This window comes from Phacochoerus africanus, chromosome 6, assembly GCF_016906955.1.
Source record: "Phacochoerus africanus isolate WHEZ1 chromosome 6, ROS_Pafr_v1, whole genome shotgun sequence".
NCBI lineage: Eukaryota > Metazoa > Chordata > Mammalia > Artiodactyla > Suidae > Phacochoerus > Phacochoerus africanus.
In genome coordinates, this window is record NC_062549.1 from 95,012,936 (window position 1) to 95,025,792 (window position 12,857).

General features: G+C 56.8%; 1 protein-coding gene across 1 annotated transcript; it reads left to right on the top strand.

Moving 5' to 3' along the window:
- The first annotated feature begins 71 nt into the window (after positions 1-71).
- Positions 72-11,811, top strand: DCST2 (DC-STAMP domain containing 2). Its single transcript, XM_047782894.1, has 15 exons — positions 72-429; positions 631-801; positions 1,074-1,175; positions 1,429-1,626; positions 1,953-2,018; positions 3,237-3,450; positions 3,609-3,766; positions 4,504-4,668; positions 5,487-5,654; positions 5,785-5,885; positions 7,264-7,394; positions 7,734-7,861; positions 8,204-8,297; positions 8,403-8,543; positions 11,766-11,811. Exons 1-15 carry the CDS (start codon positions 162-164, stop codon positions 11,809-11,811), a joined length of 2,151 nt encoding a protein of 716 aa, XP_047638850.1. The 5' UTR covers positions 72-161.
- The last annotated feature ends 1,046 nt before the right edge of the window (positions 11,812-12,857 follow it).

Below are 12,857 nucleotides of genomic sequence, written 5' to 3' on the forward strand. Positions count from 1 at the left end.
GGATTTACCTATCCTTTTGCAACTGGATAGGGAATTCCAAGATCAACGCAGTAAAAGCCCCCTGGAACTTTAGAATATGGCGAGAAATTCTAGGGCCTTTAAGAGCCATAGAACCTGGCGGGCATCTCCTGGAGACAGGCAAGTGTTTGGTTTCCGCAGTCATGCCCCAAATCACGAAGGATGCTGCGCACCCATTGGGGGCAGAGGAGCCGAGCATGGCGCGGGCTGTGGTCCGCAGTATGGGGGGTTTTACCCTGGGCTTGTCCTTGGCCACGGCCTATGGGCTCTTAGAGCTGCTGGTGGAAGGGCACAGCCCCTGGGGCTGCCTGGTGGGCACGCTCACTTTGGCTGCCTTCCTTGGTCTGGGCATGGGATTCTCCCGCCAGGTCCGAGTCACTGTCCTTCTGCTGCTGCCCCAGGCCTTCTCCAGTGAGCATGGCACCCGGTGGAGGGCATGGGCCCTGGGGCAGGGGCTGGGGCAGGAGGGATCTTGGGGGGAGAGGATCTTTCGGTCAATCATGGACGGCGTGGTTGAGGGAAAGACCCCGAAGGCTTCTGTAAGACATGTGTATTGCCTATGCTGCCACGTGCAAGGCTGGGGGCCTGGTTCCAATGGCTTTCTCTCCCCAGAGCAGGGCCGGACACTGCTTTTGGTGGCTGCCTTTGGGTTGGTGTTACAAGGGCCTTGTGCCAACACCCTGCGCAACTTCACCCGGGCCAGCGAGGCTGTGGCCTGTGGGGCAGAACTGGCTCTGAACCAGACCACTGAAATTCTGGAGAGGGCCAAGCAGCCCCTCGTCAGTAAGGCCGCCCATCTCCACAGGTCCCCACGTTCCCCTCATCCTTGTCCTATAGTCCTCCAGCCTCATTATTCTCCACTGGTTCTGGGCCCTAACCTCAGAGCACCAGTTAGACCCTCTGACCCTTGCTCTCTGGCCTGTTTCACAGCCAGATGAACTGTCTGCCAGACCCAAGCATCCAGCCTTCCCACTTCCCGAACAGCAGCCCTCTCCACTGGTAAGAACCAGCACCTAGAGGAGGAGACCCCACAGTGCCCATGCCTTGTCTCTCAGGTGCCCTGAACAAGATCAAAGCCATTGCCCAGAAGGCCAAGGAGGTGGCTGATCGGATTCGCAAATTTTTTCGGTCAATCATGGATGGCGTGAAGCACATAGGTCAGCACATGAGCATGTCTATTTGTTGCGGGGGGGGTGTGTGTGTCAAAATTCTCCCAGTCTCCTCACCCTCACCCCCAGCCAGGCCATGACTTTTTGGGCCCCTCCTGGGTGCTGATTGATCCCCACTGGCTATAGAACTGCCAAGCCCTTGACCACCGCCCTTTCCAGTTCTGGGTGCTGTCCCGGTGTCCCCAACCCCCTGAACAGATGCTGCAGGATTCCTGGGTACCAGCCCCACAGCTGTCCCCAGCCAGGGCCCTGCGGAACGTGTGGTATTGGCTCCTGCACATCGGGGACGTGTGCAACTCAGAGCTGGGCAACCCTTACCTGAAGTGTGCTCGGGTCTTCGATGATGCCAAGGACAGCTGCATGAAGGTCATACCACAAGCCTACCACCTGTGTTATGTGCTCATGCCCTTCAAGCTGATGCTCTGTGGTCTTGCCAGCGGTGAGAGCGCCTGGAGCTTGCCAGCAGGACTGGGGGCCAGCAAATGTAGGGGTCAGTTGGGAGGGTGGCTCCAAGGGACTGGTGAGGGGCAATAAATAGGGGACCAGTAAGGATGCTGGGCCCCACGAGGGATGGGGGGTGGGGCCAATACAGACGAGCCAATATGAGAGGGTGGGATAATAAGGAGAAGCCAAGAGGTTCTGAGCCAATGGGGAGGCTAATAGGAAACGTGAAAAGTCAGGGGGCCCCATGAGAGCAAGTTCCCTGGAGGTGGGAGAGGCAGGATGCGTCTTTCTGCCCTCCTGACACTCAGTCTTGGCTCTCAGTGGCCCAGGTGTTCTGCATCTTCCCTGGGTACATCCAGACCTTCCTTCGCAAGACCATCAGCACCCGTGAGTGGTCCCCTCCCTGCCCTGCTGTGTGCAGCGCTCCTGGGTGGCTTCCCTCCCTCATCCTGGGATGTGCCAGCCAAGCCAGCTGAGAATGCAAGAGCAGGCAAGGACCTCAAGAGGTTCCCCCAGGCCAATGTCCTTGCTGTACTGATTAGGAAATGGGGGCCCAGGAAGTTTCCCTTGTGGCTCAGTGGGTTAAGGATCTGACTAGTGAGTTCCCTTTGTGGCTCAGCGGTTAACGAACCCGGCTAGGATCCGTGGGGATGCAGGTTCAATCCCTGGCCTCGCTCAGTGGGTTAAGGATCCAGAGTTGCCGTGAGCTGTGGTGTAGGTCACAGACACGGCTCGGATCCCGAGTGGCTGTGGCTGTGGTATAGGCTGGCAGCTGCAGCTCCGATTTGACCCTTATCCTGGGAACCTCCATATGCCATGCGTGTGGCCCTAAAAAGAAAAAAAAAAAAATTTCACAGCAAAAGAAAACTAGAGGAGTTGCTGTCGTGGCTCAGCAGAAATGAATGTGACCAGCATCCTTGAAGTTCAATCCCTGGCCTTGATCACTGGGTTAAGGATCCAGCATTACCATGGGCTGTGGTGTAGGTTGCAGACATGGCTAGGATCCCTCATTGCTGTGGGAACCTCCATATACCACGGGTGCGGCCCTAAAAAAAAAGGACAAAAAAAGAAAAGAAAGAAAGGAAACTAGAGACAAAAAATAAAAATAAATAATCTGACTAGTATCCATGAGGATGCAGGTTCGATCCCTGGCCTCGCTCAGCGGGTTGAGGATCTGGTGTTTCGGTGAGCTGTGGTATAGGTCACGCACAGCTCGGATCTCCGGTTGCTGTGGCTGTGGTGTAGGCCTACAGCTGCAGCTCTATTCGACCCCCTAGCCTGGGAACTTCCAAAAATAGGGGCTCAGGAAAGAGGAGGTGCCTCATCAAAGCCTGACCTGTGTGTGAGTGGGGAGCCCCGTGGCAGGGCACTGGCACGTCCGTTGAGGAGGCGCAGGGCTGGTGCTAAGCACACAGCGGCAATGGCATAGCCGGTGGAGGTTTTCTCCCCTCCTCAGTCCATTGTGGGTCCCAGCCCCGATGGCGATGAGGGATCCCCTCTGGCCTGTGAGCCTTGCAACCCCCAGAGTGGCCAGGCTCCTCCCCGGGTGCCCCCCCCTCCACAAACTCTCCTTCCTGGCATCTCCCCTGGCCCCGCCGGTCCCAGCCATAAGGAAGCTGATTAACCGGGTGCGTCAAGAGTTTGAGTTCAACGTGACAGCCACCCACCACTTCTCCGTGGATCTCAATGCCTCTCGGAGCCTGTCTCAGGTGGCTGTGGACCTCCACGAAGCTGTCAGCACGAAGCTCTACAGCATCCGCGAGGCCTTGGCTCTGATGGGCTACACCACGCCCCTGCTGTTCCTGCTTCTCTACGTCCAGTGAGGGGCTGGCGAGCCGGTGGGGGTTGGGGGCTGGGGCTGCTCGCAAGGCATTCTGGGAGGCCGGAATGTGGAGGGGGGGGCGGCAGAAAGGGGTGCCCTGGGGCAGTAGGTAGGTGGGTCAGGGGTGCTGAGGAGCCTCCCGTGTGCTCCCCCAGAGCCCTGTTTTACCGGTACTGTTACCTGAACTGGGATGACTTCGACAACATCTACATCACCGGTCGATTCCTGCGCATGGAGGCCGTCCGCTCCATGGCGGGACTGCCCACGGTGCTGCCACTCAGTGCCCGCGAGGCCAGACTCTACATCCAGCCAGGTGAGGGCCCTAAGGACCGGGACACAGGGACCCTGAAGAGGCCAGCTGCCCCCAGCCCCGCCGCCCTGCCCAGAAGCCCCATGCACAGCTTGGGCTCCGGGGCAGGCTCAGAGGTAGGGGAGACAAGCCAGAGCTGAAGGACATCTCAGGCTAGAGGAAGACACGGCCCTATCCTCGGGGAGCCGTACTTCCTGAGAGGGGAAATCCGGTTCCTGAGAGCCTGCAGGCAGAGAGAGAAAGCACATCGATGCTTCTGGGAGCACCCAGGATGTCAGGACAGAGGGAAGGGTGGGTAGTGAGTGGATACGGAGCAAGGGAAATGAAGTTGGGGAGGCTTTCGGGATGGAGAGCCGGAAGTGCGCATGTGCTGACAGGGAGGAGATGCAGCCTGGGGGGCCGTGGAGGTGGGGTGGTGCTGTTTGTAAGGTGGGGGCCGGGTGAGGGTATCAGGGATGCCTCAGGAGGGAGGGTTCCTGGAGATGGGAAATAGGCCCCCAGGCCCAGGTGGAAATGCGAGGCCTGCTGCTCTAGCCATGGAGCCCTGCTGGCGAAGAGGGCTTCCTATGCTTGCCCAGCGGTCCTCATTGCTTCTGCATCTTCCAGAGGAGCAGACAGGCCCCTGCTTGTTCAGGGGCAGGAGAAGCCTCCAGGAGGGAGATCTCTCTAGGAGCTGGGGTCTGGTGAGTGGGAGAATTGGGGCACATCCTCCTGACCAGCACCCCCCCACACACCCCCAGGCTCCATCTTCTTGTCCCGGTGGGAGAAGATTTTTTACATCCTGGCTATTTTCCACCTTATCCGGCACCTCCTTCTGGTGCTGCTCCTGGTCTTCCTGGACTATGCCGTCTTCTGGGTGCTTGACCTGGCACGGTACCAGCTGCAGGGGGAGATCGTGGCCCGCAGTGAGTGCCTGAACCTCATATCTTCCTCAATCCTGGGGGCTTGCCTGAATGTCCCCATGTCACTGTCATTTACCAGCCCCTGACGCTGCCCCTCTTCCAACTCTATCTTCTGCTTGGTAACCCCTGTGCCCAGGTCAAGATTATACCATAACAGAGTAGATCAAAACACAAGCTCTAAAGTCAGATTGGCCTGGGTTTGAATCTCAGTTCGGCCCATTACCCTATGGTGATTTATGCAAGTTGCTTAACCTCCCAGACTTTCGGTTTCCTTGTCTGAACAACAGCACAATAATGGTAACAACCTCTCTGGGTGACTCTAAGGGGTAAATGAGACCACGTGTGGTGAGTGTCTGGTGGACCTTTGAGAGTGAGCCACAAACCACAGAATAGAATTAATCTCATCCTGTGTACTGGGGAGCCCTACAGAAAAGGTTTAAAAAAAATACCCCAAACAATCAATAAAGCACTTTGCTCAGTACCAGCTACACACATGCTTTAAAATCAACGCTTCTGGAGGATATGGAATCAGGGGATGAACTCACTGACCATTAAGGCCATTTCAGATCTTGTGGTCTGGGCAGGCAGACCAGGCACCAGTGCCACCCAGCTCTGGACCCTGGAGCCAGTCCCAGGCGCCAGGGACTGAGGTTTGGTGCCAAGGTACCATGAGGGTTCCTGGAGCATCCAAGGTCCCTGGCTGAGGGTCTGGTGGCCATCTCTGTGCCCTCTACCTCCACCCTCCAGAAGGCATGGCCTTTCCTGCCTGGTGAAGTGGGCAGCTGCCAAGGGCATCCCCTCACATAGTGTCTTGGTGCCAGGCCCCGTGGTAATATCCATCACCGTGGAAGGCAATGGCTCGACCGGGAAGATTTACCGTGACCTGGTGTCGGCCTTCGATGTCCTGCAGGAAGGCAACGTCACCATCTTGTCCCACCGCTGCCTCCTGCGTCCCTCGGAGCCTGACCCCACTAGTTACATAGCCATCGGTATCCACACCCCTGAGGGCACCGGGGGAAGAGACCCCATCCAGGGCATGAGGGGCACAGACCCCTGAGGGTGTGCGTGGCTGGCACCTTGTGCCCACTGGCGGTGGCTCACTGTGTGCTGTGCCCTCAGGCGTCATGTATGGTGTATGCTTCTTCGTCACTTTGTTTGGCAACTATGTCAGCAGGCTGCGGCGGGTCATCTGTGCCTCCTACTACCCATCCCGGGAGCAGGTGAGGGGTCCACAGCCTGTTCCTGCCTTCCCCCCACCCCCGCTCCCAGGGTGTTAGCTTGTGGCTGGCTGACTTGGTTAGGAGGAGCTTAGAGTCCTTCAGCGCCCCCAGCTCTCTCTCCTCTGGCTGAACCCCAAAGCAAATGGCCTGGACTGCAGATGGGGCTGGGAGAAATGCTACCTCTTGGGGCAGGGCTTTTTTTTTTTTTTTTTGGAGGTGCCCACGGCATGTGGAAGTTCCTAGGTCAGGAGAGGCTGATCCCAGGCCACAGCAGTGACAGCGCTGGATCCTTAACCTACTGAGCCACAAGGGAGCTCCTAGAGTTCCCTCCTGAAAGCCTTTGTTTTGGAAACTTTCTCTCTCTTTCTTTTTTTTTTTTTTTTTTTGCTTTATACGGCTGCACCCATGGCATATGGAAGTTCCCAGGCTAGGGGTCATATCGGAGCTACAGCTGTTGGCCAATGCCACAGCCACAGCAACTGGGATCCGAGCCACATCTGTGACCTATGCCACAGCTCACGGCAATGCCAGATCCTTAACCCACTGAGCAGGACCAAGGATCAAACCCTTATCCTCATGGATACGAGTTAGGTTCTGTACCGCTGAGCCACCATGGGAACTCCTGGGCGGGGCTTTCTGAGACAGGCTGGCCTTGAAAGTCTTGTGAAGGGCCCGGTTGTGGGGTGGGGCGGGAGCCATGTGGGCATGTTGACGAGTGAATTTATTTACTCATTTACAACTTGCTTACTGAGCATCTCCTCCACGCAGGCCTCAAGGAGGCTGAGACAACTAGACACAGCCTCGAGGCAGGCCAGACAGGCTTTTAACAAAACATCACAATGAAAGAAGTGGGTTTTTTTTTTTTGTCTTTTTGCCTTTTCTAGGGCCGCTCCCGCGGCATATGGAATTTCCCAGGCTAGGGGTCTAATCAGAGCTGTAGCCACTGGTCTATGCCAGAGCCACAGCAACGCAGGATCCAAGCCGTGTCTGCGACCTACAGCACAGCTCACGCCAACGCTGGATCCTTAACCTGCTGAGCAAGGCCAGGGATCAAACCCGCAGCCTCATGGTTCCCAGTCAGATTTGTTAACCACTGCACCACGACGGGAACTCTGAAAAAAGTGTTTTTATGAAGGAATGAATAATGTGCTCTGGACACCCAGAGGAGAGAATGGGTAGTTTACCTAGGGAAGTCTTGAAGTCCTCCCCCAGGAAGGGACATTTGAGCCAAGCCTAGAGGGATTCACAGGAGTTGCGCAGAAGGCAAAGGTTGAGAGTAGGGGCCACCACAGTGGGCACAAGGAGGTGGGTACAGAGGGCGCTCCAGGCAGATGAAACAGGATCAAGGGGACCCCATCCCTGCCCTCCTCTCCACCAGGAGAGGATCTCTTACCTCTACAACGTACTTCTGAGCCGCCGAACCAAGCTGTTGGGGGCCCTGCATCGTTCAGTGAGGAGACGGGCCGCTGACCAGGGCCACATGAGTGTCCTCCAGGTGCTGGCTAAGCGGTGAGCCCACTGTCCTTCCTTATTGGAAGTGGGGCCAGAGGGAGCAGAAAAAGAGCCAGAGGTCAGAATGGACCCCGTCTTTCCTAAGTGTTCTGAGGTTTGGTTGAAGGGGGTGCTCATTCCATGGCACTCGTGCATGAATGAAGGGATAAGAATGCTTAGGGGCGGGGATACAAGGAGGAGGAGGACAAGAAGCAGAGAAGTTGTTGCTACAGTCGGTGGGATGGAGATCAGACTGCAGGAAGTCTGCCCTTGGTCTGGAGGGTGGTGCCAGAGTGGATGAGGGCTCCTTAGGCTGGCTGGGCTGGCCTGTTTAGTGTCTGGGATGCTTCTCCTCAGGTGCTCCTGCCTGGCTCCGTTTATCAGCCACTTTAGGCAGCCCGAGACCTACTGCCTGGGCTGCGGGCAGCCCCCAGATGAGGGGGACGCAGAGAACTCAGTGTCCTGCAGCACCCCTGGCTGCCGAGGTGAGACTCCTGGAGAGCAACCTCTCCCTGCTGTGACTCACAGCATTTTCATATGACAATCAGCTGTGGTCCTTCTTTTATGGACTTCTCTGGTAGCTCACCTTTGTACCCCTCCCCTCATTACTATGCATGTTCTCATTTACATAGAAGTGTCAGGTAGCTCATTTTCTCGGTATCCTTTAATTGTCTCAAATGACCAGACTTAATATGCAAGTGGTATCGTAGCAATTCCCTGCAGCGGCGGGGGCGGGGGGGGGTGGCTGGGGAGGAAGGGTCTGGGAGCCAGGAGCACGGTGGGTGGGGAGGCATGAGCTCCCCTCCTTCCCTCCCGGCCCCCTCCAGGTGTCTTCTGTCTCACCTGCTTCCGCCTCCTGGACAACACCTGCTCCGTGTGTGCCTCTCCCCTCTCCTACCAGGGGGAACTGGACCTGGAGCTGTGAGTCTCCAGCAACACGGGGTGGCTAGCGTCTGTGGGGGCAGGGGGAGCAACCACCCCTCCCCCAGGACCTCTGTGGGCTACTGAGATGGGAGGCTTCTCCAGGGACTCCAGTGACGAGGAGGGCCCCCGCCTGTGGCTGGCTGCAGCTCGCAGAAAGGGTCCTGAGCAGGAGGGGTTGCTTCGGCAACAGCTCCAAGAAGTGCTGGGCAGGAGCCCCCTGTCGGAGTCCAGCTCCGAGTCCAGGTGAACGGAACGCTGAGGGACTTGGGGCCTGGGAAGCCTAAACATGTTCCATCACATTTGCCAAGGGCTTCTTGGGAGCCTGGCCCCCTGCTAGAGCTGGAGACAGAGATCAAGCGAGGGGAGGGAATGGAGGTTTGGCCAGTGCCTGCTGTGTCAGCATCCCAGCCCTGGAGGAGCCCACCAAATGGTGGGGGAGAGTGACATCAAATAGATAAGGGACAAAGGTGGAGAGTGCCTTGATACAGGAGTGGTGCAAGCCCCAGTCAGCACAGAAGAAGGAACACCCAGTTTGGGATGAGCGTGTGGTCTTTTTTTTTTTTTTTTGTCTTTTTGCCTTTTCTAGGGCTGCTCCCGCATCATATGGAGGTTCCCAGGCTAGGGGTCCAATTGGAGCCATAGCCACCGGCCTACGCCACAGCCACAGCAACACGGGATCCGAGCTGCGTCTGCGGCCTACACCACAGCTCACCGTAACACTGGATCCTTAACCCACTGAGCAAGGCCAGGGATCGAACCTGCATCCTCATGGATCCTAGTTGGATTTGTTAACCCCTGCGCCACGACGGGAACTCCCAAGGGATGGGGGTGTGTTAATGAAGGCTTCTTTAAAGAAGTGGGTTTGGGGGCAACCTGGGGGTTTGTTAGGCTGAGGAGTGGAGAAGGGCATTCCAAGGGGCGGTCTGTGTGAGTTTGGAGAAGGTGACACCTGCGGGGCGGGTATGTGTGTCTGGGTGGAGGTTGCAAAGCACGCTGGGAAATGAGGCTGGCCGACAAGACAGGGAGCGGTGGGAGAGGGCCTTACTCCACTGTCTGAAGAGCCTCAATCAGAAAGTGATATGTTTGGGCATTCCTGTTGTGGGTTCCATCCCTGGCCTTGCTCAGGGGGTTAAGGATCTGGCATTGCAGTGAGCTGTGGTGTAGATCGCAGATGCGGCTCAGATCTGGCATTGCTGTGGCTCTGGCGTTAGGCTGGCAGCTGTAGCTTCAATTAGACCCTTAGCCTGGGAACCTCCATAAACTGCAGGTGCAGCCCTCAAAAGAAAAAAAAAAAAAAGAAAAAGAAAAGAAAAGAAAAGAAAGTGCTATGTTCCTATGTGTCCCTGAGGACAATAAGCTAAGAAGGCAGCGTGAAGGCTGGGCGGGCGCAGAGACCAGAACGGAGGCTGTCTGAGTTCAGGAAAAGTGGGTGGTGACCTCAGGATGGAGGTGCTGAGAATGACAGGGAGTGTATGCTTGGGCCTGGGCGGTGTAGGGCAAGAGGAGGAACAGGTTCTGCAGAGAGAGGAATGGCCCTGTGCGAGACCTCTGAGGTATCTGTAGGGAATCCAGCGGGAGATGCCCAGAGGACAGTTAGAAAAGGGCAGGGCTCTAGGCCAGAGGTGTATTTGGGGGGGGTTGTTGACTGAAACTGCAAGAGCGAGGGTCATGCCGGTGGAGGACACAGCTTGACAGGAGGGGACAGGGACAGAACCCTGAGGGGCTCCGTCACAAACCAAGGAGGGGAAAGGCTTGTGAACAGAGAGCCAAGCCTATCAAATGCTGTGAGATAATCAAGCAGGATAAAGCCTGAGACCTGGCCATTGAATTTGGCGGTTGCGAGATCCTTGGTGTGGCCTGTGGGGACAGTTCTTATGGCGTGAGGGAGGCCAAAACCACTCCTTATGGGTTGAGGGGAGTGACTGGCGGAGAAGACTCAGAAGCAGAAACAGGGTATGTGACTCCATGTCACTATTGCGAGAAGTTCGATAGTTCTTTTTTTTTTTGTCTTTTCTCTTTTTAGGGCCACATCGCGGCATATGGAGGTGCCCAGGCTAGGGGTCCAATCGGAGCTACAGCTGCCAGCCTATGTCACAGCCACAGCAACGCCAGATCCGAGCCACGTCTGGGACCTACACCACAGCGCACGGCAATGCTGGATCCTTAACCCACTGAGCAAGGCCAGGGATCGAACCCACAACCTCATGGTTCCTGGTCAGATTCATTTCTGCTGAGCCACGACGGGAACTCCTTTTTTTTTTTTTTAAACATAACTGCTATAGTGAAATAAGTAAGCTTGATGGTGAAGAGGAGGGAGTCAGCTTCATAGAGCAAGAGAGTAGCTTGAAGGGAGCCCAACAATAAAGGATTTTTCTGTATCCAACCAGAGGGAGATGTGAGCATTTCAGAGGTGAAAAAAGCGCTGAAGTGAGAAGGATGCCGGGGAGATGGGATCTAAGGCCAGGTGGACAGGGTGGCCTCAAACAGGAGCGGGCTTGCCTGAGGCAGGAGGGGAGAGGGTATGTTCCTCCAAGCAGAGCAGAACCCGCTCCAGTCTGGTGGCCTTGCTTTTCTTGGGGGTAAGTCGGAGGGTAGGAGGCAGGCCGCCTGTTGAGACAGCAGAGAAGGGGGCTGGGAGTGGAACAAAGGTTTCAAGGTGTGGGTGGTGGAGGTTGAAATATCTGCCTTGGGGAGTGTGCAAAGGAGCCAACTGGGGAGGGTGAGATTTCCAGGTAGTGTTACAGGCCTGGATGATGTTGAAAACCATTAACGTGTGATGACCGATTGCAGTGTCCTTGGTTACGTAGGTTTCTCGAGCAAATGTGGTAGATATGAACAGGATTCAGGGGTGGAAGGTTTTTTCTGGGCGGCTCAGGGAAGGATAAAATGCGGAGAGAACTGGGGGGCTCTGAGTGTCTGAGATGACTGACCTCAGGGAAGAGGAGAGGCTCAGGCCCCCGGGGGCAGTCCCAGGTCTGTGTCTCTATAGAGTGTTAGAACAGAGGCCAGCAGGGACGTCTCAGAAAGACGAGCAGCCTCCACTTGGAAGGCCTGCAGAGAAGACTGTCCAGTGGGCACTGGGTCCTGGGAATAGGAATGAGTTGAGAGGTTGAAGGGGCAGCAGAGTTTTATTTTTAGAGGTTCCAGAGGGCTCAGTGAAGTTAAAAGCTGGGTCGCCACAAGGGAGAGCTTGAGCCTTGAGCGGGTATTATCCCTGAGGTCACTACTGGTTCTGCCCTCAGAGCCATGTGACCTTGGGCAAATCATTGCCCACTCATCTCTCAGTCTAAAATCAGAGAAGCTAGCTACAGCCATGAGCTGGTGTGCCTCGGGGGCCTGGGAGAGCAGCAGTGGCTGGTAAATAACAGGAGCCAAATCTGAACAGATGGGGCAGGGGCAGGAGGCAGGAATGCACCTGCGAAAAACAATGTTGGTGACGGGGCCATCCCCTCCTCTCCTCACTAGTGACCTGGATGAGGAGAAAGGGCCTCTGAAGAGGAGGCACAGGTAGCAGCCCCCCCCCCCCACCCCCCCGAGGCCCAGTCTGTCAGCATTCCCATGCCCCCTCCCTCCCACTGACCACCTCCCAGATCCTCTACCCAGAAGCAGCCCCTCTTCCACTTCCAAGCCCCAGTCCCTGTCTCTCAGCTCTGTCTCCTCCTGGTCCCTCCCACCTCCGCCCCAAATAAAGGAACCAAGGTTGGACACGAGTGTGAATCTTAAATTATTATTATTTCTTCCTGTCGCTTACACCCGAGGTGGGGGGCAGGGCAAGGGGAAGGGAACAGGAGAGGGGGGATTGCCTCCCCCCCTAAGGCACTGAGTGGAGAAGCCGCAAGGGGGGAGGGGGGAGGCCACATTGTCCTCACTCCCTGGGGCTAGGCCCCAGGTCTCCTCAGCCCCAGGCTCCCCCATCACCTGAAATGCTAAGATGAGGCCCAGGGCAACCTGACCTCCCCCTACCCCAATATATTACATCATCACTTTTTAAATAGATACGAGGACTGGTCCCGCTACCCCCTCCCTGCGACCCCCCCCAACTAATGGGGGTGCCTGGGCAGCTGTGCAAATGGGCATGGGGGTGCAACGGGAGGGAGGGAGAGCACCGGGCCCCTGAACCTGCCCCTTTTAAGGAGGGGGAGGGGCCGCCAGGCCAGGGAGGGGAAATAGTGCAAGGCAGAGCCCAGGCCGAACGGGGTCCAGCACCCAGCGAGGAAGCGGGGGGGGGGGGGAAATACCCCCACCCCCAGCAGAATTGGGTAGTTAAAAATCTGAAACTAGATTTCAACAAGACCAACAGAAAAGGCTATGTACAGAACGGGGGTGGATTCAATCCTAAGGGGGATTATTTTCCCCAACCCAACCGGAAGCCTGGCCGGCCAGGGTCTGGGGAAAGGATCCCTTTCCCACAGGTCCGGAGCCCACTTTCCCTGCGGCCGAGCAAGAAGTTATTTGCCCATGGCCTTGGCAAGGGGGCGCCGCTCACCAGCTGGGGATGGCGGAGGTGAGCGAAGACGGTTCGCTGGTAGTGGCCGCCGGGGGCGCTCGCCCGCGCCG